The sequence below is a fragment of the Ornithodoros turicata genome, chromosome 3, assembly GCF_037126465.1.
Source record: "Ornithodoros turicata isolate Travis chromosome 3, ASM3712646v1, whole genome shotgun sequence".
Classification (NCBI taxonomy): Eukaryota; Metazoa; Arthropoda; class Arachnida; order Ixodida; family Argasidae; genus Ornithodoros; species Ornithodoros turicata.
In genome coordinates this window covers 106,082,738-106,109,788 of record NC_088203.1, presented here as the reverse complement: position 1 = coordinate 106,109,788, position 27,051 = coordinate 106,082,738, and the positions used below count along the sequence as shown (strand labels likewise).

General features: G+C 44.2%; 1 protein-coding gene across 13 annotated transcripts in view; it reads right to left on the bottom strand.

Annotated features, from left to right (window-relative positions):
• Positions 1–277: 277 nt before the first annotated feature.
• Positions 278–27,051, bottom strand: part of LOC135389107 (tensin-1-like) — a 160,725-nt gene continuing 133,951 nt past the window's right edge. For 7 of the 13 annotated variants that reach the window (XM_064619086.1, XM_064619091.1, XM_064619095.1 and 4 more), the window contains 27 exons: positions 26,834–26,956; positions 26,605–26,669; positions 26,456–26,539; positions 26,290–26,402; positions 25,326–25,386; positions 25,037–25,239; positions 24,611–24,676; positions 24,270–24,374; positions 24,149–24,184; positions 22,720–22,995; positions 21,798–21,999; positions 19,912–20,205; positions 18,627–18,822; positions 16,560–16,702; positions 14,941–15,272; positions 13,223–13,314; positions 11,282–11,417; positions 10,726–10,768; positions 7,836–7,981; positions 6,336–6,422; positions 6,145–6,270; positions 5,245–5,337; positions 4,497–4,574; positions 4,323–4,403; positions 3,373–3,541; positions 3,193–3,306; positions 278–1,875 (listed from right to left, as the gene is read on the bottom strand). In XM_064619086.1, the coding sequence (XP_064475156.1) occupies positions 1,716–1,875; positions 3,193–3,306; positions 3,373–3,541; positions 4,323–4,403; positions 4,497–4,574; positions 5,245–5,337; positions 6,145–6,270; positions 6,336–6,422; positions 7,836–7,981; positions 10,726–10,768; positions 11,282–11,417; positions 13,223–13,314; positions 14,941–15,272; positions 16,560–16,702; positions 18,627–18,822; positions 19,912–20,205; positions 21,798–21,999; positions 22,720–22,995; positions 24,149–24,184; positions 24,270–24,374; positions 24,611–24,676; positions 25,037–25,239; positions 25,326–25,386; positions 26,290–26,402; positions 26,456–26,539; positions 26,605–26,669; positions 26,834–26,956 (3,624 nt within the window). In that variant the 3' untranslated portion in view covers positions 278–1,715. The remainder of the gene's footprint in view (positions 1,876–3,192; positions 3,307–3,372; positions 3,542–4,322; positions 4,404–4,496; positions 4,575–5,244; positions 5,338–6,144; positions 6,271–6,335; positions 6,423–7,835; positions 7,982–10,725; positions 10,769–11,281; positions 11,418–13,222; positions 13,315–14,940; positions 15,273–16,559; positions 16,703–18,626; positions 18,823–19,911; positions 20,206–21,797; positions 22,000–22,719; positions 22,996–24,148; positions 24,185–24,269; positions 24,375–24,610; positions 24,677–25,036; positions 25,240–25,325; positions 25,387–26,289; positions 26,403–26,455; positions 26,540–26,604; positions 26,670–26,833; positions 26,957–27,051) is intronic. The other 6 variants (XM_064619087.1, XM_064619089.1, XM_064619090.1 and 3 more) reach the window with 6 other exon arrangements.

Sequence of the window (27,051 nt, the reverse complement as noted above, 5' to 3'; positions counted from 1 at the left end):
GAACACTTTTTACTTATGGGACTAGTTTATGAAGACAACTTTGCGCCAATGAAGTGGACCTGTGGCATCACGTTCTTGCAATGTGCAAGATATTTCGAAAATGCGCAATATACTTGCACCCCTGTATTTTGAAGATCAGAGCCAATATTGGCCCTGATCTTAGCTAATGATGAGCCAATGATCTTAGCTATTGATCAAATAGCTAATTAATTAGCTATTTGATTGTTGTTAGTGTTGTAGACGGTGATACGTATCTGTGCAAGTGAAGGACTCCGTATGACTCCGCTAATTTTATTCTGGAAAATAAAATCAACAGACAAGATTCAACTACAATGTATAATAAAACATGGCACTTGGTACTGTTATTCTCGCAGCAAGCATGGTTACACGAATGTTACACTAGGTAACGAGGCAGTATGTACAATTACATACTTTTTGATGCGATCAGTGCGATCATAACAAAACATGCTGTCTACGCAACTTCACCCACATTTGAAAGAACCTGGGGCACTGAAAGCAAATGCAGACAGGGAACATGTTATCTGGCATCACTGAAACAGCACTGCTAATTATGTGCGCTTTGACGGAAGACATTAGATAAGGCAGAGCATACATATACATACCAAAGCATCTAATGTGTGCGCAAAGTGCGTTTGCACGGGCTGAGACTACATACCGTACATGTGCCATTTCCACTACTCTTTTTTATAAATATTCATTCACAGGGCATGTTTCACAAAGTGCTCCATGTGTAAGTTTATGTGGATGCAGCAAAATAAATCATTGATGCCATTTATGAAAAAAAAAAAATCACTTATAAAACGGGCATAAAAGGCATTAACAAAAAGTAGATACAGTTTTGTTCCATACAGTAAATCCGTTTTGGACAGACGTTCTGCTCATCAGTTGTGACACAGATTTAGAGATAGATAACAATCGTGGCACGCTAGAAAATACAGTGCTCTTGGTGATACGTCCCTGAATATTACAATTTCTTGTCTAGAAGTAATAAAGTTGTTCTATGTTGTATTACTCTTCGTTGTACATTTTTCAATGTAAAAAATCATATTATCTATATGTCTCACTATAACGAAAGAAATTCACGATTGAGTGCACACGCGCACAGTAAATACAAAACTAGAGCTGCTAGAACACCACGAGAGGGCATTACTGTCCTGCAATCCAAGGTAGGCCACAGAACCTAAAACATTGTTTGTTCATTCACGGAAGCCCTGTCGGAACCGAAGAAGGAACACAAGTTTATCATATATGAAGAAGTTGCATGTACACATTAATGGGCTTAATATCGTCTTTCTTCCCCTTCACAAAACAGAGAACATGTGAACTCTCCTCTCTATACAAGCACAACCTTGTCATGTCACTCGGTAAAAGGCAGGGGCGAAGGAAATGCGATAAAGTAAAAATCTGCGCAAAGTTATGCTCTCTTTTTTTTTTTTATAAATAAATGTAATATGTATCAACTGGCACACACATATCATATTAGGAATATAATCTATGTTACTTGACCATGCAAACTTTTTAAACAATATACTCAAAATCTCTTCAGAAAAAATGAAATGTGCTGTTCATCTCTAAAGTATGCAAATTCTCAATGCAAACAGTATTGCATTGTGTAAATCTAAAAGTGATTTTCGTCAAGACTGCCAAGACTTTGAATGTTACAATTAAGAACAGAATGAAGATGAGATGCGCATCTAGATCATGCTAGCTTTTGCAGACATTCCCGCTGCATCCATCACCTTGGCAACAAAGTTGACGATTGCTGAAGCCGGCTGCTCGGGATCAACCTCGGCAAACAGGTGGCACTGGTTGTCCGTACGGCTGGCTGGCTTACGAGCCACAAATCCAAAACACCTGAAGGAGATTTTAGTTATCAGTACCTGGGGGTTTCACAAGTTTTGACCGCACAGCTGACTAACAACCAAATGCAACAAGGAAATTATCAATAGAACCTATCAACGTAATTTCTAGAGCCCGGAAATCTCCAACTAAAATATTACAGGACGGTTACGATTGTGTAACGCGAATTTCAGTTATTAATGTTGTGTGTGGATGCTGACACTTTTATGTATCACACTGATACGTATATGCACAACTACTTCAGAGTGATGAGTACTGCCTTGTGATGTGTGAAGTGTGTGGTGATGTGTAGAGCTGGGATTAGCGGGACAAAAATATTACTAAAATTGGGACGAAAGTGGGACAGGAAATGCTGAAAAATCGTGACACTTTCCGGGACAACGTACCCATTTCAGAGTACGTCCAAATTGCTTTTATTAGCTTTAAATTATTTGAGCTTGTTTTGCATCATCGAAAGTGACAGTCAACAGACAGAAGAAGACAGAAAGAGACAGAGAAGGAGGAGAGAGAAGAAACGGAGGATTTTGTGATACAACCGCAGCAATTTCCCGATACCTTCTCGTTAACAGCTTCTGCTGCGGAAGCTCGAAAAAGGCAGGCATTCGGGAATTACAAAAATGCCAAAATAGGCACGTTCACTTGTGAACTTTATTGGGTTTATTGTAAAAGATCACACAAACATAACAATGCCTTTGACAAGCATTACAATTGGGCACAGTAAATCTTTGCTATAGGAGGCGGAAGTTCAGTTAACACATATTTTACACATCCAGCGCCCGGAAGCGCACTACTCTAATGAATGAAATCAGGTTCTCAAACTCGTAAATTCTTCTGTTTTCCCTGAAGATAGCCTTGTACCTTAAACACTAGCGGTGCTTGTACTTGTACCCCATACGGCCGTCGTTTTTTGGTAAGGGCGCAACTTTTGTCAACGACGCAGCGTGGCTCCTGACGTCTTTTCATGTGCTCTCCGATTTGCTGCTGCGCCAACCAATGGCGCGCCAAGTCGGAAGTCAGGACCTACGCCGTCCTTGACAAACAAGTTCCCTCATACAGCTATCGCTGGGAACAATTCTTTCGCTGTCACTCGACGTTACAGGAGCAAATTTGAAGCACGAAACCTCAAGTGGGCAGAGTTGCTCATTTGGAAGAACCGAGTCTTCCCCATTTAGGGTATCGAATGAAATTTCGTATAAGATGCATCGAAAACATATCAACCAACTTGCAATAGCTGCTATACAGTACTTGAGTGAAGCTATTTAGAAGATGCGCTATAAGGAAATTTCTTTGACTCGTGCCATCTGTGCTTACCTTAGAGTGACCGTCACACCACTATCGTCGTTCTTCTGCGTCCAACGCCTGTCTTCCGGGTCTGTTCCACAGTAGCTGATCGCGTTGAGCGCGTAATGCCTCCGGAAAAACAACCTGCGGGAAGGACAGGTTTGCGTAGGTGCTAACATGCACAAGCAATCCCATAGTGAGAGTACGTACTTTCTGTTGTTGTCGGTAAGCGTAATGCCCATGGAAGACACCTTGAAGTGGACAACAGTAGGCACAGGTGCGGGCTGAATAGCAAGGAGCTCTGACATGGCCCGACGGACTGCTTGTGGGCCTGTGAGCGACTCCATGTCCATCGTGCAAAGGTAGAGCACGCTGCATGCTGCACAAATCAATATAAATTATGGTTTAGCAGCCTTCCACAACAAAAATTATGACAGATAATCGCTGTGCAGATTGTCACTGAAATGTGATAGCATTTATGAGCTCAGTGTGGACAATCTCCGACGATTGACAGTAGCCCCAATTGCGTCAGCTACTGCAGTCTCCACAGGCCTCCAGTGCAACCGATAGCTTGTCTATTCTTTCTATGTCTAAAATGCTCTGCTCATGAACGAACCAATGGCAAAGACCACCTCCATCTGCTAAAAATCAGCACCGCCATCACTTGTGAATTACGAGAGTGAGAAAGAGAGAACTAAGAAAAAAGGAGTAAACTGGGGAGTAATTGCAGCTTCTAGTTCCCTAGATTGCAAGTACTCTCAATTTTAGTCCCCTGGCCCTGCCAGGACATTAAATAGTTGCTCAACTTTGCAAATGGTACTCTGAATGTAACAATCGGTAGCATTGCTTGCATTGCGCTACATGATGTAAGGGAGTTCGTGGTGAGGATAGCCCTCCCTTTTCGAAAGACGCAGCAGCATGACCCGCGCACTCTCGCGTCACGGGGGAACGACCTCTGTCGCATCCTCGGCTCATTCGTATCATCCGTAAAGGCAAGATAACGCGTTCGTATCATCCAAACTCTAATACATGGGAAGAATAGGCATTCCAGCCGTGACCGGAAAAGAATTCGTATCATCCCGAAATTCGTATCATCCGTGATCGTATCATCGAGATTCTACTGTATCACATTTGGTAAGATTGATGGAGCGCTTACACACCTGCACCCTGCTGAAGAAGGCTCGAAGCGACACTCTTGTTGTCAGTGGTGCTCGCACTGATGTTCGAGTCTGCTCCAAGTTCTAGAAACAACGCCATTTCAACGGGTTAAGTTTACAAAGCTCGCAATTGGAGCAGTGTGTCAACTAACGCACTAGTTAGGGATGTTAACGTACCAGATTCTGGCAACAACAGTCGGCAAGGAAGAGCCAGTGGCGTGATTGAATGCTGATACACTAATGCGGACAAGCTTCCTGGAAAGAGAGATTTGGAAAATGTGTTAGCGACAAACTAACATAGCTGACAGTCCTCAATGGAAAAAGATCTCATATAAGATTATCACTGCTGCATTTAAAGGGATAGTCTCATATAGAATGAGCAATTGCTCATGGGGGCGGGTCGAGGTGTTTCATCTCCGGATTTCACAATCAAGCAGGATAATGCTCTGGTTCACGACATGCAACTAAATGTGCACTGCAGTGCATAAATGTTGACGTATACGCTGCACTGTGTACTGTAACTAGAGCCTGAAGTTTTCGGGAAATATTTTTTTCTAAATTCGGGGGATAAAAATCGGGTAAATAAACATGTGCACTAAATTCGTGCGAATTCGGGTGAAAAAACTCCGGGTATGCTAAATTCGGGGAGAAATCGAGTTCAGTTGCTCAAACTAACTGTAATGGTCTGGTACAAATGGTGATGAAACTGCGTTTGCTGCCAAACAAGTAAGTTCATGCATTCCTGCAGACATCCCAGTGGGGGGAATTTGCCGGGTCGGGTTTCACCATAAAGGGTGAACCTTCAATTCGGGGTGCAAATTCGGGGAAGAACCGGGTAAAACCCTAAAACTTCGGGCTGTAACTGTAACTGCAAATGTTGAGAACGATGAAGTGTCCCTTTAATGCAGATGATGAAATAACTAACCATATACAGATTCATTGGCACATCCCTTGAGTCGCACACCCTTTGCTGTTGGCTCAATAAGAAAGTGTCGCACCAGTTCACTCGAAGGGTCGCCTGAGGGTAGAAAGGAAAAGTTACATATAGGTACTTTTCTTCTAGTTGGCTGCAGTAACTCATTCAACACCTAAAGCAAACAACATGGTCTAATCATGACCTAAAAAGACTATTATCTGGAAAATTGTAGAATGCCGGAAAGCACAATTGAGACCTGAACACTGTTGACGGGGCAAGAAAAGAGCAAACACGTACAGATCGTACCACACCAAGTTGTACATAATCATGCAAATGTGTTGCCTGTGTCAGCAATTTATAGCTGCACTGTCACCTCTGGTGATACAATTTCTGACGGGGCCTTTTCCATGGTCCATTGTATAGTTATGGCCCGACTTCTTAGGGTTCCCAGTTAAGGCCGATACCTCCCCACCCTCCCCCGATTAATACAAATCAGCAAAAGCAGTGTTTAACCAAATATTTCTCCGAAAACTCTGAAGTCATCACAACTAACACAGAACTTTGGAAACTGTGTTGTAGATGCATAAATATGCTGCTAATACAAACTGTCAAAACAGAGACCCTGGAGACGTTTGGATAGGCTTGAACATGAAGGACGTGAGGACGTTACGTTTGATGATTTTGTATCGACCGACGATGCTGTCGTTGTAGTAGCACCCACAAAATCACATCATCCAAGATCATACTGCCTGAGATTACAACATATTTTGATAAGAGCTTTTCCTACTTCATATTATGCGAATGCGGGCAACATTTCTCGACAAATATCACCTTTCCAGCTGCCCACAAATGTCTTACTATTTGCTGGGAGCTTAACCAAGTCGTAACTGCAACAAAACACAACTTCACCTGCTTTGTGCTGTACATTAGCTGGTAATGTGGCCACCTTGACAGCGAGACCAAAGGCACCTGGGAACGAGTTACTGTCCCGTACGATAAATGTTCCAGGTGGCTTGTTTTTCAGCACGCTGATAGCTAAGAAAATGTGATGACATCATCAATTTACAGCAGAGTCAGAAAAGAAACCAAGAAGGTGGTACCTTCTTCCCTGCTGATGTTGGGCTTGTACCAGTATTTCGACGTGTCCTTTACAAACACAGGATGGTGGCTGATGACCTCTCCTGGATCTAGAACCATACAAATATTGTAGTTATACTATTGGTTACCACTAGACCACTAAAAAATATTGCAGTTAATGGCATCGTTAAATGATATTGGTAAATATTCCTTTGTAATGACTACATAGGTATGTCGCAAACTTTTTTCGAACCGCAAAGTTCAAGGTCGAACCTTGGGGTTTGAACGGTTTGACAAACCTTCAAATTTTTTTTTTTGCGAGGGTCGAGCAGGTTCGCAAGGTTCAATGTGTCTGCGATCTCTCACTTCTGTCGTTGAATGTCATTTCAGAGCAGAAGGATGAAAGACGTGCAGAGCAATTCGCTGCAAGATCAACCTATGGGGGGCGACACTGTCACCTTTCTAGTGTGGATAACACGCGGGCCGTTGTTCGGAGTTTATGGTTCTTTTCCGTAATCCTTGAGTATACGGGTCGCCGTCCGATTTTTCGGACTCTGCGGGGATCGCGCAAAAGTCCGAATAATCAAGCAGTCCCAGTAAAAGGAATTTTGCTCTGAAATAAACTTTACTGGGCACTAGGTAGGATGCAAAAATTTGTCGATGCTTTCCTAGCGCGCTTCCAGATCTACCCGGTAACAGCGGCTTGTATCTCTCAAAGCGACATTTCGTCACTGTACACCGACAGAGAAACCGTCGTCATCAAGTCCGCAAGTCGGCTTCACCTAACGCGTGCGTGCTTTAGGTGAAGCTCGCTTTACAGCGCGATTCGCGGGCGGACAGCACGTGCTGGGCCTTTTGAATCAAGCCAAAAAAAAAGGCGTTAAGACGGAAAAAGCGTTACGACGGACCTCTTCTACTCAGAGGAATGGGAAATGAACAACCATTGCCTATTTTCTTGCCTCAATATTCTAGTCTAGGGGCTGCACGGCGTCCGAAATTTTTGACATTCTTATACATCAACTCTATGGGACCCACCGCCGTTTCGCTAAAGAGTCCGAATAATCGAGCACGTCTGAAAAACCAGTCGGCGACTGGATTCACCAGAAGATCAGACGACGGCACAGACAACACAGCAGACGACGCGAGGAAGCTATCCACACTACGGTAGTTCCTCGTTTCTCCGCAGCGCGCCGACGCCGTTCGATCTCGGAGCGGATATGACGTAATGAGTTTTGTGGTCCACGTAGGACAGAAAGTACTGTTACGTGTCTTTCTAAATGGCATTACCTTTAGCTTACGAATTGCAATGAGCAGTCAAAAACAATCGGTACTCTAGCGATACCTGTGGACAATCATTTTTTTCAGCGTGGGTTTGTTGGAAATGGAATCTGAATCCAACAATGTAATAGTGTGGAAAACCATCCCTTTCGACACTAACCCAATGTCAAAGTGTCGATTGAATTTCATCTTTTCTTGGTGGAACAGCAATTAGTATTGATACGTTTAAATAGTAGTCTCCTTACCAGAGAGGGAAACCATACTCGAACGTTGTGATTGACCAAAGTACACCGACGGAGAACTTTGGCCAGTGGGGCTCATGGGTGCTGAAGATGGCAGACTCTGCTGGAGTGCAGTCAGCGTAGACGGGGATGGGCTGCGGTCTCTCCTGCTGTAGACCATCAAAAATACGGTTGAGCAGGCTTATCTTTTAAGCGAGAATGGCAGGGTTACTCTCCAGATTGCAACAAATGTTGCCTGTACTCCTCCACTCACATTGCTTATCTCTGAAAGGCATTTTCGACTCAGGCAAAATGGGGCACTACAACAATTTTGCACTTAATTGTAAGAGTGATGAAACTGCCTTTGGGGAGCACTTGGCACATCCGGAGATCTCCCACTGAGTGAGCACTAATCTACCGGATGAGGGATTTATCCAGACCTCCCCTTTCAAGGGTGCAAGGGGGCTGTTGCTATTTCAGCTTTAGACACATGTCAGAAATGGTACATTAAGCAGCCATGAAGTAAACTGACACCCCCCCCCCCCCCTCCATTTTTTGCGACACCCCCCCATGCATGCGATTCTGGATAAACCACTGTGCTAGATCTTCTCCTGTGGGCAGCAACGAATCGTGACACTCACCCACAGAATGTATATCACATTCGAGAAGGACACGTGCAAAATGTGTTTGATGCGATTAGCAACATTGACACCATTGACATATGACTTGCGAAGTGTGACCTCAAGTTGCATAAATTAACTGTAGTGCAGCTATTCATGTACAGCTTGGAACAAAGTTTACGGTACACCGGTGTGCCAAATTTCTCCATTGTAGCGACACCCTAGCAACAAATAGGAGCTGGCATCCATACTGAGACAAATAAGGACAGAACAGCTGGTCATCCGTTTCTTATTCGATCTCTTCTTGACAGCAAGCAGGGAGCTCCAATGAAGAAATATGCCAGTGCTATGTTCCGTAAACTTTTGTCCCAAGCTGTACAACACATTTCATGAACAACAATGTGACGCAAAAGTGTGCACAGGCAGGATAACTGAAAATATATTGCGTGCACGGCAGCAGGCAATCACTGTGCACTGGAGTACATGTGCCCTTCATTCCCTTCCGCCTGAGCCTAACCTCACATTAACCCAATTTTCAAATTAACCAATCCCTGCATTAACCAAATCAACTGCAGATGAAACAAAGTGCCAGAAGTTAGAGCTGTCACTGGGGGAACAAGTGGATGCGCAGATATCGAACAAAAAAGAAGAGACATGGTATGACGGCACATCGAGCACAGCAACACAGTACCTTCTGCTAAGGTGGGTGCTAGAGTACCACCTGCTGCGAGGCAGTGGTCTTTCATGGTAGCACTCACCGCGAAATGAAGAACACAGAAGGCGCATACGACTGTAGTCATCCAGTAAGCGAAATAAAGTAAAACAGAACAAAATGCACAAGAAGCATATGAAGATTGGGCTGATGGAAAAGTTATTAGGAGGTATCAGTTGACATGTGGCATACCAGGTAAAGAAAAACTACACACAAATAGAAGCTGTTTTACACTTCAAAATGAAACCAAAGCCTGATCTTTCCACCGCCAAACATTCTTCAACCTGAGATGGCACTACAGTGCAATCCCGTTAATTCGAACTAAAAAGGGATACAAAATTTGATTGAATAAAGCAGAGTATGAACTAAAGGGAGCTGCTCTGAATGAGGGATTGCTGCATTAGCAGCGCGTACTAGCTGCAGCGGAGAAACACGGCGGAGGAACACGGCTCACTAGGCCTTGCAGCACGTTCACGGTAATTAGGGCCTGACTTTTTCGGGTTTTATTTTTGGCCAAATTCGGGGGGTAAATATCGGGTGATATTTTTCATTCGAAAAATCGGGTGTATTCGGGTTAAATCCCGTTACGGCATATTCTGTCGTCAGGAATTCGGGTGTATTCGGGTGATTTTTTTTTGTTTAATAAAAATTTGTCTTAACACGGAACTAATGTTTAGCAATGTTATCAAACTTTATTTTAATGCACGCTTATGAGCGTGCCACGCAACCCGGATGTTTTCGGGTAGATTCGGGTTAAACCCGAATTTTACAGATTTCGTTCGGGGGGTAAATATCGGGCGGATGCGGGTTTAACCCTATAAAGTCGGACCCTAACGGTAATGCGATGCTAGTAACATATGGGAGGCTCATTCATTCTAGAATATTTTTGCAAGCAAGCATCAACCTCAAAGCAGAAAATAAGGTGTTGTGCGCACTGCACACACGTCTGCGCAATATGTGGGCACGTTTCTTCAGCCACAACTCAATCAACATCGTTTGTGATGTTGTGCCCAACCCAATCATGCAATCACAAACGCAGATATCACCATACGAGAATATATCGGCTGACGACCACGCCTTTTTGTTGTCAGTGTTGTCAACAGGAAAGGTCTTAATCCCTTTAAAATGGCAAGGCATCTTGCTTTGGTGACAACGAGCAAGCAGCACTGTTCTGCACGTTCAACGCACACCATTATGTGATTCATTCCTTGTTCCCCTTTCTTCTGCCACAAGTATCATTTTATAAGTAACAGCCTCATGGTTCATACAATAAGCAAACTTAACACCTGATACGTAAATGTGTCTCGCTTCAAGGCCGATGCATAGTCAGGCGCGGTTGGGAAATCTCACTCAAGTAAGCAGTTATGCATGTTAATGTGTTTGAATCACTGGATCATTGCACCAGTTCGAATTATTTGGAAGTTTGAATCAAGAGATTTCAAATTAACGTGATTCCACTGTATAACAATCCTCTGCTACTAAAACCAATTAGGACATTTTTAATCCCTTCTTAAACAGCACTTCTTTATAACAACAATGTTTTTTACCTTTCATTTTTCTACGAAAATAGCTTTGAACTCACCGAGAAAGTGTAGGACTTTTGGGTGGCAGTCCACTCAAAGAATCTGAAAGGGTAAAAGTGTCAAGAGTTGGAATGCCAAGGGACAGTGCAGGTACATTGGTCAGCCGCAGTGTTACGTGCATCAAGGCGGGGGACAGTGTGCACCGATTGACGAGAAGATATTCTGGGGCAGACGAGAGCCTTCTTAGACTAGACAGATTGTGGACGTGAAACATCCTCAACATCGACGTTATCGTTTCAAGTCTGTCATCGTCCTGACAATGCTTGGATTCCGCTTGACTGCAAGTTGTCCTCTTTGCTATCAGTAACTGGTGTGCAATTCATTTATGATTGTTCCTGAGTAATGGCAGTGAATAAAGTAATGGCAAAATCTCTCCCGAGATAAGTAGCAATGACCCCTTAATGTTCAGAAAAGTAGATTTTTTTATATATATATATTTTTTTTATCACGTCAGGTGAAACACTCTGTACATACTTCTGGTACTGGAAATCGCGGTAGCACTGAATGGATTTGGGAAATGTCAATTTTTAGAGAACATTGAGATTTCCTTTGTACCATGATTCATGTATGGCGTCCGCGGTGGTACGGGAAATGCCGGTGTTGCCGGACGATCGCCTGTTCCAGGAGGGCTATTTATCCCGTCATGCGCTGATGGAGACCAGAAACCAGCGTTATCTGTCGTGTCTTCAGGCTGCAAGACAAAGGTTGGGGTAGTTTTAAAATATGCGAGTCTTAAAGGAGCATGCTTCAAATTAGAAAAAGCCACCAGTAAACCAGTCAACGCAATACACAGACGGAAATAAGCTAAATTTGAATTCACATAAAAGGTACATTAACAAAGAATTCTAATAGGCTGTGCAAACAGTAAAAATGTCAAATACAAATACTGCAAATATTTGACTTGCAATACTGAATCAAATAGGAATGACTTCAAGCAACCCTGTTTACTGCAAGGTGCACATACAGCACATACAACCACATTTTGATAACCACATAAATATGTAGGGAAGCATCAACTAAGAAAGGATGAGGAAAGGTTGCCACACTCGTAAGACAATTTACGCTGCTGCAGTTTCAGGCGTATCCCCCACTCTGTAAAGTTCCTCAAGGGCGGATGTATTTTGATGCAGCATGACTCATGACTCAGTCATGTACCACATGCTTAGCAGCAACATCTTGACCTCGGTGGTGGATGTAAGAAGGTGGCAGGTCAGGCTCAAAACGCAATGGTTTGCTCACGACGTCCACATATCACCCGCGATGCTATCATGCTATCACGCTGGTCCTGTAGGCTGAGAATGCTACAAGATTTCAGCATTCAAAATCCACAATACAGTCGCCGACCGATTTTTCAGACCCCGATTTTTCGGACATGCTCGATTCTTCGGACTCGTTTGCGGAACGGCCACGGGTCCCATAGAGTTGATGCATAAGAGCGTCCAAAATTTTGGACGCCGTGCAGCTCCGTCGCTCGATATTTCGGACTCTGTTTGCCCAACCAGGGGTGACGGATAAATATTGGTATCATCCGAAATTTGTATAGAAAGAAATCAACCAACTAAAATATTGAGGCAAAATAATAGGCAGTGATGATTGTTCATTTTCCATTCCTCTGAGTAGAAGAGGCCTGTTGTGGCGCCTTTGCGTCTTCGTTTTTTGGCCAATGGCCCAGCACGTGCTCTCCGCCCGCGAGTCGCGCGACAGCGCTGTAAAGCGAGCTTCACCTAAAGCACGCATGCGTTAGGTGAAGCCGACTTGCAGACTTGATGACGGCGGTACCTCTGACAGTGTACATTCGCTTCGGGAAATAGAAGCTGATGTCATCAGGCAGAGCTAGAAGCGCGTTAGGAAAGCATCGACAAATTTTTCCAGCCTACTAGGGCTTAGTAAAGTTTATTTTGAAGCGAAATTCGTTTTTTCGGACTGCTCGATCATTCGGACTTTTGCGCGATCCCCGCCGAGTCCGAAAAATCGGACGGCGACTGTATACCAAAATCCCAAATTGCGATGTCAAAAGCTTCTGCGAGGCATGAGAAAAACAGCATTTCAAAATGGGATATCACTAATAGCAGCGTGGCACTTTCGCATGTTTTCGATGTCCGTCGAAGTCGTTTTAGAGAATGAAAATTGGGGAACTTGATGGAATGCATTGCACTCTGCCGTCACCGGCAATTTGTGCATTTAGCAATCCCTTTTGTGCGGTGCCTCTTCGCCAAGTGGCAGTCTAGATGTTTTCGTGCTGCGCAAGCAACTCTCAGTGTGCATATGCCATTGGACTATCCTGACACTGTTTCATTGTAGAGGTGCAGCATTCGAATATCCCGATCAGATGAGGAGGGGTTGAGCCAGCAGAACACAAACACACCCAACAGTGAAGTGTCCAAAGTGTCAAATGAGTCTGAATAATCGGCGTCTGCAAAATCAGCCCACTACTGTATGTGAATTACCAGTAATGCTCACAAAAACACAAGAGATATTCACTGAGAAGGTGCTCACCCTGTTTGGCGTGGATTGTGCTACCGGAGAATGTCCGATGTACTGAGGGCTGTGAGATGGGCTCTGGGTAACCTCCTCAGGTTTGGGTGCTTCTGAAAAGATGGGACATTTTGAAAAAGTTTTATTAAAAACAGGACGGTCAAAAACATACAAGCGAGACAAGCTCAATCCTTGACATGCTGCTCCATGCATTTATAAAACTGTGGTTTTGGTGAATGACGCTACTGTATAGTGGCAGGTAATATTAATAGATGCAGGCCATCTTGTTGTTTAAATTGTACCAAAATAGTAGGGCTGTGCAAGTAGTGAATTTCGGGTTCGAATCGAATACGAATCGAATAGTAAAATCTTCGAATAGTAGCGAATCTAATAATGTCGCATACCACACAAAAATGTGTGATTATTACTGAATAGTAAGCAAAAGCTTGCATTGGAACCTGGTGCTCAGTTGTAGTTTGTGAGACTGACTGCGAACGATATACACATATTTCATTGATGAATACGTTTGTGCTAGAATTGCCCTGAAAATTGTAATTCCAGACATAAAGTAGCTGGTTGTGTGATTAAATCCCTCTTTCTATGGCGTCATAGCTGGTCCAGCCAAAGCTCAAAATAATTAAACTAACTTAAACATCCCTGCCAACATTTGCTAAAATATTTCTCAAAAGTGGCAATTTTCAGTGATCCCTCAAATCGCACTTTTAAACCATGCCTGCAACCCTGCGGCACTGGCAGAAGTGTAAACTAGGCTTCGCCTGATGCTTGGAGACATGAGGCGAAACCAACTTGCAGGATATCGTCACGTCTGCACGCGCAAAATTGTAAAGTAAGCTTCAATTAACACTCAGAAACATGAGGTGAAGCCACCTTGTAGAATATATTTGAGGCGCACAATTGTATAGTAGGCTTCGCCAAACGCTCAGAGGCATGAGTTGAAGCCAGCTTGCAGAATTTCAAATATATTCGAGTATTCGATTAAATGTTTTTCGGTTCGAATACGAATATCGCGGTACCGTTATTTGGTACGAATATCGAATATTTCGAATATTCGCACACCCCTACAAAATAGCCTGAGCTGTGCAGAGTGTGCTACAGTACGTGTGACTACAACAACTTCGTAGTAAATATCTTACACGCTACAGAATGCAAGTGTTCATGCAGAGTAGAGAGTAATTGGATGCTGCATGCAGACTAATCAAACGTAGAAATATTTACGAGTTAAGAAGCATCCCTGATAAAGAGGGATCTGTGAGGGTATGGATTTCGGTGCATATACTACATACATAGGGCCTTGGGTTTTCAGGCTTTGTTTTTTTTTAAATCAGAGTGTAAAAAATTGGGTGTAATTTCGGGAGCTGGAAAACATATGGTGGAAAAGCAGGTTTTCTGAAGGAAAAAAAAAACAGCACTTCACGCATTTTACACCAACAGGAGATTCGGAATGGCTAGCTGTGCTGAATACGTAGTGCTTAGCATTCCCCACTACCTGTATTGGTAGCTGAATTGGCACTTTACCTGACTAGTTTTCTGTTTTTGTGTGTGTGTGGTTTTACCACAGGTGACAATGATGCGAATCTGGGGGAGTAAAAATGGGTTTTGCCGTGTTTAACCCTAAAACACACGGCCCTATAACATACATCACTGCTACTTACTCCAAACTCAAGCAGCAAGCCAGCATGCTGAACTAGGACCTCACTAAAACCCATACAATTTAATACCTGCATCCAGTTTGCTCAAAGCTTTCGTAGCAGGCGGCTTCGTGTCCAGCGTGTCACATTGAAACAACGGATCATTCAACAATGCCAGAAGCTCACTGTCAGAGGCAAGACCATTGGCGTCCTTTTTCTTGGGACAGTACGGGTAACCGTAGACCACGGAGGATGCTATGATGTGATGGGGTGACGTACCTCCAGAGGACACCTCATCCCTAGCCTGCTGGTGGGATCGTTTAGCGGCTACAAATGGCCTCTCACGGTCAAACGATGTGTCAGAGTTTTGTCGAACAACAGGCATGGTTGACCCAACAGGTTGCTGCTGCCATTGCGGGTACCTGCAAGAGAAGTGAGTTTTATACTCGAATGTGTTCAAACTTGTCATAACCGACAGCCCCTATGAGGAGCCCGCCCACACGATCCGCTAGGAGCGCTACACATCGGTCCGCGAGGTCGACATCGTGATTGGACAATGAAAATCTGAATTTTGAACGTCCTCGAATTTTGAATTCGTCGTCAATGTGTGCAAGACCGGGTCAGATGTCAAGACCAGTTAAGGCTGGTGGCACAGCCAACGACATTTCCATTCGTGATGAAACTCATCTGTAGATAAAGTTTCATGTGTATGTGAAGGCAAACGCGCTCATTTCATTTTTCAGACCTCGAATTTTGTGGCATCTCCTTAAGTCCAGCTTTTGGAAGCCTCAAGGCTGGGATCCCTCCAGTTTTGCGGCATGCTGGCTGAAGCGGGGGAATACGGTATGCAGAATCATAGGTGTAGTGTAGTGTTAAGGGGTGTGTTACTTAGGCAAGCAAACAATTCGAAATTCTAAAGATTCAAACTCCAAAATTCTTCAGAATTCTAAAGAAATTGTAGTTATCTCGGAATCATTATCTCAAACGTTGCCCACCTGCACACTGCTGATGATGACCGAAGAAGGTCAAAACAGCTGTCCAGTGCTGGGTTGGCGACGTTTATGACTTAGTTTTAGAACATAGTTATCTTAAAGTTTTCCACAATTTCACGAAGTTTCTCATTCTCCTCACATTCTTTTTTTTTTCCTTTTCTTTCTTTTTTCTTTTTTGTCTCATTGGTTGGCTGGGCCCTCCCCCTGCTCATCAAAAACGTGTGGCATCGAGAGTCGAGGTGAGCCCGGCTGCTAGACTTGCAGTACACTACTCAGGGAAAAGCAAAGTACACAGATCAGGGAGTCAAATTGTGGGGGCGAGTTAATTATGCAAGATAATACGGGAGGATATATAGCAATGATTTTGTTCTGTTTTCAGTGTTTGCCACAAACAATGCAGACCTGCTTTTCATGTTTTGTAGAAGTAATACACTAGAATCATGAGAATCATGAGAAATACAAGAATCCCAATGTTGCAGTCCACATGAAGATCACACATCAGTACAAAATGCCATCTAAGAGGAGGAACTGCTAAATGTCCTGCTGTTTGCAACTTAGAAATTGTACCAGTCTATGAGCAGCGCTTGGTACAGAGTGCAGTTGCAATGTCGTGTTCTAAGCATTCAAGGGAGGAAGATGTTGAAAATCAAAGAAAGATCGCCCCACTTTCGAGCCAACTGATTGAAGAAGTAAGCGCGTGGAAACTTTGAATTATACCTTCTTAGTGTAACATCCTTGCTGCTTGTTCTTGAAGGGATGATGGGTGAAGTTGGAGCGCTCAGTCCGCGATGCACCGGAGGTTTGCTTTGCGTGTATGTGCTCAATGTGTGCACGTGTAATGGTGTTGAATAATTGTGCGTCTGCAGAGAGAAAAAGAGTTCAGCCAAAAATAAGGTCAGTATCACTTACTCAAAAGTTGATGCTAAAGTGTGCTGAAGCAAATGTTCTATTAGAAATAAGAAAGTGTTACAATATGAGCATGTTCCAAACACATGCTTGTCGTCCATATCTCACGCGCTGGAAGAGTGTGGCTGATGATGCAGTCGCTACATCATAATTTTCTCATGCAACGTGTATCTAGATGAATTTCTAGTAATCCTTATATTTCCAACAAGAATCTGTGTTCTCCTGGACATTGAATTAACGAGAGTCCACTGAAAATGACATGCTAACAGTGGCAACAATTAGTACTGTCTTAGTATGCTGTACGGTGTATTGTCACTGTCAACCTTACAACAACAACCGGAGAAAACGGTCGCAGACAGCCAGGGCCATTCCCACGTGATGTCACAAAGTCCCCATTGCCCAGGGCCCCTAGCTTTGCGTGAATCTGCAATTCCATGAAATTTCGTGGAATCTGCCATGTCTCGCGGAACCTGTCGTTTCCCTCAGAATCATCTGATTTTTGCGGAATATTCTATATATTACAAAATTATGCTACATTTTCAATCAATCTGAAACATTTTCGTTGTTTAACTCGATCAGTCACGAGTGCAATGCCTGACGCGACTGATACTGCTGGCACTTACACGCAACATGCTGAGACAAAAGAAAATTGAACGACAGGAACCCTCAGAGAGAAGTTTCCAGAGTTATGGCTAATTTTCTTTGCACATTTGAAAAGTTAAGAAAGGCTGGAAAAGCACACAGCACGAGTTGGTAAGTGATATTGGGAGAATGCTGCAACTAGATGCTCTCTGATAGATCTCTTGCCCGTGAAATCCTGCGGATTTGTAAATCCCACTTCACGGAAATATTAAGTTTCCACCGTAGAAAGCTAGGTGTTTTACTCATGCCTTTCTTCTTTGTTTCTTTCTTCTAAGCTCATACGTTGTGTACACCCGCTTGCGCTACACCATTCTACGGTATGTCACATACAAGGGGGCTACCCTCACTCTCATTCCCTGATAGGCTGGAGTGGAGGATTCCTGAAAGGTGTGAGAACAGAGGCCTCGTGGAGAAGCTCGTTTTATTGTTGCAGAACACACTGCAGCCAAGAACAAAAGAAATATGGGTGTCACCTCAGTTAAATCTTGCTTAAAAAGTCTCAGTTGGACTAACTTTAATGGAACTTTAGGTGAGCAACACTCAGACCAAAGGCAGGATCTCATAACACGCGACAAGCAACGCGATGCAGATTCTGTTGCTGTACGGAAGCAGCTACACGATCCACTTGCGAGTCAGCAACAGCTAGCAGCAAAACTATATTTGCGAAATAAATGTACGTACTTTCTAATTGATTATGCGGCATGCCAGTCCCAAATATCACAAAATATCGATTGAACCGCCCCAGGGGAATAAACCGAGAAATTTACACAAATGTAATTTTGTTACGATTATGTGTGTCTGTGGTCGTGCTGTAGCTCTATCTGTCACCAGCACCACACAGCATACACACAATGTGCAAGAGATCTTGATCACGTGCGGCAACAACACATTCCGGCAGCTTCTTTCTACCCGCAGCTCGAAATTACATTCTAAAGTTGACTCGCGACCCACGCTACGCTGTTGCCCGCCCCACACCTCTATCCTTCATCATTCGCTCCAGTTACATATCACCAAATCTAGTGGCTTTCGGCAAGCATCAGGCAACGGCCTTTGACGACAAGTGACAAATATCTACAAGAAGTAGATACACAATCTCGCATCTGTGACAGAGCTTCCCTGTCGCTTGAGTGGTGGCGCTGCTATAGAATTTGTTGCTGTCGCCTGTAGCGTGTTATGGGATCCGGGCTTAAGGTCCTTGCTGATTCGTTGTACAAACAATCGTCGTGACCCACATACCTTCAGCGGCGAGTGCTCTCTGGATGATGGATGGTCAGAAGTAGCTAGGATTCCATCGGTCACATCAATTGGAGGTTCTGGACTGCGATGGGCAGTCGTAGTACGCAGTTCAGCGATCAGCCGGCGCTGTCGGTCGTCCCACGATCCCTCGCGCCTTGCACGTAGCTTCTGCTGCTGCTTCTGCAACCATGAACCACTGATGGGAGAAACAAAATGTACACTTATGAAAAACCTAAAACCTGGGGACTCTGACACAGGACTGGAATAACCAAATTCCGTACGAAACATTCGTGGTCCCCGAGGAAGACCTTTCCCGTCCCCCTAATGACACTGGGTTTTCCTTATGGTGATTCAAAAGTGTGGACAATACTCTTAATGATACAGCTTTTACAGGGTGTCTAATATTCCTTGTGCTCCATGAGTATCATCCTTTTTGAAAAGTTACATACTGCAGTAGCTCATGAATTCAGCAAAATAAATGATATGTTGGAACTGAGGTTTGGACGCAGAGTTTTAATGCTTATTAACTACACTGTCACGTTTTGGAGTGTTACACTGGTCACTTTCCATTAAATTAAGGTAAAGTAAATGTAAGTAAGGTAAAAATCAGGCTTTATGTCGGGAGCTGTAAGATTGGTTAAAAACAAGTGATATCATGTGAAAAGCCGATTTGCTGGTGAAAAAGAAAAAAAAGCGCTTCTCACATTTGGGATGAAGACAAGATCTCGAGAGATAGTGCCAAGTGAGCTTACGCGTGCGTGTATATCATATGTCAGCTAGGTTGAGTTTGCACTCTTGGTGAGTTTGGGGATTTTCCACGTTTTACCTGAAGTGACGATGTTGCAAATTCCCAGTAAACCAAAAACGTCTAATGGACATCCAGAGGATGGTACAGAGTGGACATTTGGGATGTCTAGTAGATATCCAGATATGTCCATGTCACATTCCATAGATGTTTTGCAATGCCTCACAAACACATCCACTGGACGTGACAAATGTCCAGCAGGTACATCCAGAGGACACGCATTTGTACAGTTATGGACGAGCTTCCGACGATCCATGGAATGTCCATGGAATGTAATGTGGACATACGTATCTAGATATCTACTAGACATCCCAAATGTCTTAGATGTTTGGATGTTTCTGGTACGTCTATTAGACGTTTGTGGTTTACTGGGTTAGGGACAAAAGCAAGTTTGGCCGGATTTACACCCAAAGCACAGGGCTCTACGGTTCAAGATGCCGAGGAAACTAGAGCAAACACGTGCGAGAATAAAAATCATACCCTCCGTTTGTCTCTGGACTGACAGAAGAGTGCCGATAAGTCCCCAAGTGTCCCTCGTCGTGTCTTCCAAGACCCTCTAGTTCCACACCAGACTCAGAGTGTGCCCTCCTTCGTAGAGGGGGGCTGGCACTATCCAGGTACGTGAATGGTTGTGCTCCTTCTCGAGAGTGAAACGGTGTGTCCACTTCGTCCTCGCCATCTTGCCAACGATAAGTCGTAGTAACCGTCGTCACCTGGCCGCCACCAGAGCGTGGGTACTCACTCGTTCGTGTTGTGTACGTATAGGGAGTTGAACTGCGGGCGGTAGACATATCGACCATCAGCTAGCTGCAAAACTGCTATATTCGCGAAAATAATGTACGCGACGATGATGGGAAAAGAGCCTGAATATTCTATAGACAACACATTTCGCCTACGCTGATATTACAACATAGGTGAAAAGTACCAAGATAAGTATCTTATCTCCAGGCGCATCTGAAAAATTCGACAATCGCTGAATTAAGCTTCATTTCACCTAAGCTGCACTCTTTTTTCTTTTTTTAAAATGATGCGTTAGCGAGCTCCAAGCGACGTACAGACATGGAGAGATAGAGACGGGACAACAGGAAGGAGTGGTGGACACGGGGGGGGGGAGTTCGTCCTGGGCCGACTTCAAGGGCAACCGTGCCGACATTGGTCTGGAAAGTCTGCAGGAAAACCCAGGGAAAACCCCAGACAGCACAGCCGGTGCGGGAATTCTAAACTGGACTAAAGAAGATGTGATCGTGCCATGCAGTGCAAGCACACAGTCCAAAATGGCGGTTTTGAAGTTTCCGTCGTAGTGCCAATAATACTCCCATTGGTGCATGTCCACAAACGTTCTAGTCCAGAAAACTGGGCCTTCAGACTTCGGATCGGAAAAATTGTATCCTATTGCAAAGGTCATGGTTCCCCGTGGGAGTCCGAAAAGTCAGTCAGCTACTGTAACTGGAACATATGTGAATGTTCATACGAACACATAATAGAAAAAGTGTCATGACAACGGTCAGTGTCGTCTGCTATGATTATCAGTTGTTGCAGAATGCGGATAGGATTTAACTTACTTCAAATCAGCATTCTTCCTCAAAGTTCAACGAATTGGAGATGTGTGGTGTACACAATGCTTGAAACCATTTTGAGGAGAAGCTGCGCAATTGCAAGGGTGGAGGGAGGTACACTAACTATTTCCCACAGCAGACTGTGTTCTGCTTCACGACCTTTTGCGACATGAAGGTAGCGCCAATATGGCAAGTAAGCGAACCAAATGTGGCACAGATTTTTCTTGGGCATTGTCATGCCTGGTGTTAGGAAAGGTATGTCCCACCATAACTTTTTTATTTTTGGCAGCAGCGGGCTGTACGACGAATAATTGCACGCTTGAACAAGAAGAATATTATTTTAGCTGACGTGCATGAGAGGAAGGCTTTGATCTGAACACCCTCTAGAATACCCCACCCTCCTTCCGGGATCCCATGAGAGAATGAATTAGGTCGACCAATAGCAGGACAGCAGGACCCAATGAGAATGCTGATCAGGGTTGCCAAATTGGCTACTGTCGTGGCACTGAAGTGTGGTTAATGGCGACTTGGCTATTTTCTGGCTACTTTTGTAGATACTTCTTCGCACTACATTTGAGATCACTGTGCACCTAAATAGGGATTGTTTTCATCATACACCACATAATGCACACAGTGCATTCATTCCTGTTTCCTGGCGAAAGTGCACATGCCTGCTGTGCCCCTGGCACTATTCACACTGCACATGAAATGTAGTACTTTGTCTTGGGAAAACCTGCATGTTGATACTGACACAAGGACACGGTTGTCACTCACTGTAGTTTCCAGGGTTTGTTATGAAAGTTTATGTACCTTGGCGAAGAGCCATAGTTCCGCGGTAGTGTCCCATAGCGGGATGAAACTGGAACATCTGGGATGGACTGGATCTCCCTCAACATGCCATCAAGAAGATCATCCAGTTCTGAAGAGTTGAGACGTTGCACAGCTCGACTTTTTGTCTTGGTCGGATTTTTGTGCCCAGGATTGTGGCGCGGACTGTGGTGGACTTCGACTTCTGATATAAAAAAATATAATTGAGCATTTGAAACAAGCGTTTTACATGGCAATGTGACTTAATTCATATGTTACGAAGAAGACAACAATAATATTAAAAGAAAGAGACTCCTCTTTGAAAAGGTCTCCTTGGTTTTAAAAGTAGAGCATAGAGTGCAAAAGTTACGTGTAGTGCACAGGCTGAGGATGTGGCGGCTTTGTTTGCGCGTGACAGTGGTTTTGAGGACATTTTGCCGCAATAGCAAATGAGACGTAAGTGACAGAAATTTGTAGTAGACAACATAAGAGCAATTTTCGCTGAAGGTGGCTGCTTCATGTGAGCGTGACCCGCGAATAACTGCCGACATCCGTATGGAAGATGCCCAGTGATAGGAAAGCATGATGGCAGTTGAAAAACAATGATAGTGTCCCGAAATGTAAAAAATTATTGTATATTTTGCATTCAAGCGTAGCATTCAAACTAATTAGAAGTACTCTGCTGCTTGCACCCGGAGGATTGCACGCTCAAGAGGAAATGTTTCAATCCCCAAGCGCTTGTCGTCTGCTTCGATGCACCCATTTGAGATGGGATCGGGAAAAACTTGTTGGTGTTTGACTTTCCGGAGTTTCGGATGGACGCATGTGTCGCGTTAAGTGAATGGATTATGAAATTGTGTAGATGTGCAAATACCCCATAATGGCTCTTGTTTGTAGATGTACATGAGGGGGTAATGTCACCCACCAACAGTTCCAGGAGAGGTATGACCATTCGTGGTGCCATTGGACAGATGGGGATGACCGGGATTGGAAGCTCCGCTGGGACTCGGGTTCCCATATCCCACCTGAATCCCAGAAGAGGAGGATATTCCAGAGTCCATGCTGATGGTGTGCGGGCCGTCAACATCACTCGTATTGTCGTGCAGCGTCTGGGGTTGACGACATGATTCTGTGACCGGAGCTCGTTTCTTGGCGATGGTTGCGTAAAGGTTTCCATCCAGGGGACCCTCTGCGTGCGACACTGAGATTAGGGCCACATGGGGCACAGGGTTAGGGTTATTGTTGCAAATACAACGTAATAAGTCAGTGTTACCAGGGGGTTAGTCATAAATATTAATACCCTGAGAAGCCCCTATTTTAAGAACTTATAACAGAAACAGCAGAGGCATTCAATCTTCAAAGTAAAAAAAGAACCTTATGTCGACAGTTTACCAGCTAATGTTGAGCTAAACCTCCGATCCTGGCGCAATACCATTACTCTTTTTTAGTGGAAAAAAACTCCAGGAGTCCAGTTTCCACCTCAGAGTGGTTTATAGAACCGCTTGCCAGAAGCAAGTGAGCCGTGGCGAAACCCAAAAAATTGGGGGACCTCCTTATACAGTTCAAGAAAAGGAAACAAGAAAAACGTCTTTGCTTCCAAAATTCATGCGCAGTGAGCTGTCTGAACATGCGTGTGACAGAATTTTGGTCACAAGCTGCGTCGTGCTGCTTATCAAAGGAGGGTAACGACTCATAATGTTGGGCCCATGCACACGTTTTTTGTTTTTTCTTTTTGCGAATGTTCTTGGCTCAGGCCAAGAGAGAGGTGATGGTTTTAGACTGCCATTGACGTTCACACGTGAATTTCTGGTGGATACAGGGCACCTCTTCCACTTATCGTCTACCATATCTACCGTGTGCTCGCACACACGCCAAAAGGGAGTGACCTCTGAAGAAAGGGGAGTCAAACGGTCATGAATGACCCAGTGAGATGTGACATTTTTGCAACATTTTTGAAACAATGCGAATACAGCACATGGCAGAGACAGAAGAGGTTGAGACCTTTCCGGATAATTCAATGATAGCAGGTTCGTTCCGGGGAATGTCGTCTGGATAATGAGTTTTCTGGATATCTAAACTCTGGATAAACGAGACTTGACTATACACTACTGGCACATTTGTACAGTGCGATATATATAAGGATTGCACAGAAGGCTTTTACGGTGCTTGTATGGTGCGACGCAGCTAATACGTGCGGCCAACACATTAAGCACTCATTCAGAGCAGTTCCCTTTAGTTCAATCTCCTCTTTGTTCTAACAAATTTTTGGCCCCGTTAGAGTTACAATTATAATGGGATTGCACTGCAGCATGCAGCCTGAGCGTGACTATATCAGGTATTAAATGACAACACACCTGGTACGTGGAAAGATTCCAGAAAGTCGTCAATGTCTGGAAGGAAGCAAATGTATTACAGCCCAGGAAGTCAGAAGGATAGCGTGGTTAGCGCAGCAGCGAGGTTTTGCCACAAACTTACCACTTTGGCTGTCATCTGCTGCCATGTCAAAGTTTTCGTACGAGTTTTGCTTGATCAAGGGATCCCTGTCGACTGACATTGCAGTGTCATTCACCGATCCGTTTCCTACAATAGTCATAATAGTAATAATCCTTTATTTCACACACAAGGCGTGGGGAGAAGTCATAGCAAGAAGCCATAGGTTTGACGGGGCCCTGGGTCCCCTACATTATGAATAACAGTGTGACATGAAATTTCAGTCTCGTGATAAACTTGAAAGAAAAAGAAAAAAGGCATAGCAGTACAAACAGTAAGGAAAGTTCTACTCATGGCAGGGTATAAGTTTATGAAGATGGCCTCACCTCTGTAGTCGCCCGGCCTTTGCGAAAACTGCAACTCTATTTTGCCATCATCGGGAAACCTTGAATCTGAAATTGTGAATGCCTTCACATCGTCTTCAATGCTGCTCTTTTCAAACATACTTTTAAGTTCTACCACATGTCACGAGCTGCTTAAAAAATGGTTAGCAAAAAAATGCGTAGCAAAGCAAGCAACATGAAGCACATCTCAACAAAACAATGATGCTTTCCGCATTGCACAGGCCTCACATGTACCGAATTGTTGCACTCTTATAAAATTGTAGAGGACAACTCGTACATGTTGAACTATTGTGCGCGCATGTATTAAATGGCGTAGTGCACGGCTCCTTTTGGAATTCAGCAAAAGAGAACTCTGTTGTGCATGCGAAATGCCACATTATAGAGAATGCTTTTTCTACGAGTGCATACCAATGCAGGCGTCATCTAGATCGGTCTTGGTGAAGGTGACTCGGTCCCCGGCCAGAGTGCAGGTGTGGAACTGCAGGCGAAAGATGGGTGATCTTCCTGCGGGTCGCTGTTTCTTATGGTAGCACTTGATGAGGATGTCTCCTCTGAGCTGCAAACTGGGCTCCATGCTCACGATGACGCGTTTAGAGGAGTCCGTTGCGAGACTGCAGAAAGTGGTTATTTGTAGCTTCCTATCTATCTGAGTCACGCTTGAAAAGCAGTTCATCTTACAGCAAGCTGTGAAACTTACTAAACTCCTGAAGTATAGACGGGCTGCATCCCTTGGTATATTTTGAAGAACGGTTTACAGCCTGCATTGCAAAGAGAGCAGTACGGTGAGTGCAATACGCAAAATGTACAGCTACTGCCATACTGTAACTGCGAGCACGTGGCCAGCGAAGATGTTAAACCTGATCGTTGTCTGTGCACCTCCTTATATTCAACCGTAAGACAATCAAAGCGTTTGAAACATTGTGCTAATCATTTTGTCCCGCTCACAATTATTATTTTAATGGTTCAGTGTGTTGAGAATGCATACGTTCTCTTAGAGCAATGGAAATGTCATTCTTAGGTTGAACGCTTTAGGTTCCAGAGCACATTCACCCATTGGTGGTAAGCGTGAATGCACAGCCCCTGAAAGTACCGTAATTCCACGCGTATAAGCCGCACCGCCAGATAAGCCGCAGGACGCGTTTTTAGGAACGTTTTGAAATTTTCCCTGCAGATAAGCCGGGGGCAATACGAGACGACTAACTTGTGCGACAAAGAAGACCATAGAGAAGGTCATAAACCCTGTGGTCCATACTCCAGGGTCGGCATAGTGTACAACAAAGGAGGTCAGCTCCAGAGTTCTACCAAGACCGGACTGTGCCCTTGTTGGGCGTTTTTCATGGGATAGATGGGTCAGCTTCCAGAAGACGTGAATAAAAAAACAAAAAAGCGTGAAAAAAAAAAAAAACGTGCATAAGCTGCGGCTAATACATGTGAAATTACGGTACACGCAGTCAATGGGCACACATGCCGGGACCCACTCTCAAACCCATGCATTGCAGTTAAGCCCGACAGCGGCCGTACATGACTAACCAAGAAAGCATTGAGAGTAAAGTGTTCCACATTAACCTCAGAAGTAATAAGAGGTGTAAGGTGTAAGGTGAGGTGTAAGGTCTAAGATTGTAAGCATCGCTGCTGCTGCCAGATGTAAAATAACCACGCACCTCCCTTGTTGTCGAAGTTGGGTATCCCATTGAGGATGAGGTGATGCAGGTACGGAGCACTGCTGTTCATCTTAATGTTCCCTGACAGCAGCTCCGCGAAATAGTTGATGTACCTGCACAGAGGTATAAGAAAAGCGTGCAAAAAAATACGCTAGACGGTGGTCACCTTTTTTGTGATGGATGCATCGTATAGTATAGCTTGTCGTCGAAAAAACGCTTCATTGTAAACCGGTCCAGGGCTTTATCATCACTGGGGGTGAAAAAGGTATTTAAGCATTAGCTTCATTAAAATCACTGGGCTTACGAATGACTTACCTGGCACACATGCTCGTGTAATGAAGATATGCAGCCAGGACAACGCCGATTCGGCCTTTGTCGCCCTACAGAAAAGCACTTTGGTCGTGACTGGAACCCTGACTATCCGCGGCAGTAGATGTGGTTAAACTGTAATCTACTGCGCTTTTTAAGCCTACCCATTATTGTGGAAATCCATCGTTATACCCCACTTGAGTATCGTGCCTTGCCACGGCAGCGATGGACTTACCTTGGAGTGTAAGACGGCTACGTTCTGTGAATCCGTGCGGAACCAGGAGTCGAGGCTCTTGCAGATACTGCATAACCGCTCCAGAGGAGGTGAAAGATGGGCAGGCCAGCCAAACTCCATCACCTGTTCAGGGCCATAGAGTGAACGCGTACAAGAAAAACAAAATATACATATGTAACGACTTCCGTGAGATATGTGTGCAGCATTTCACTATGATC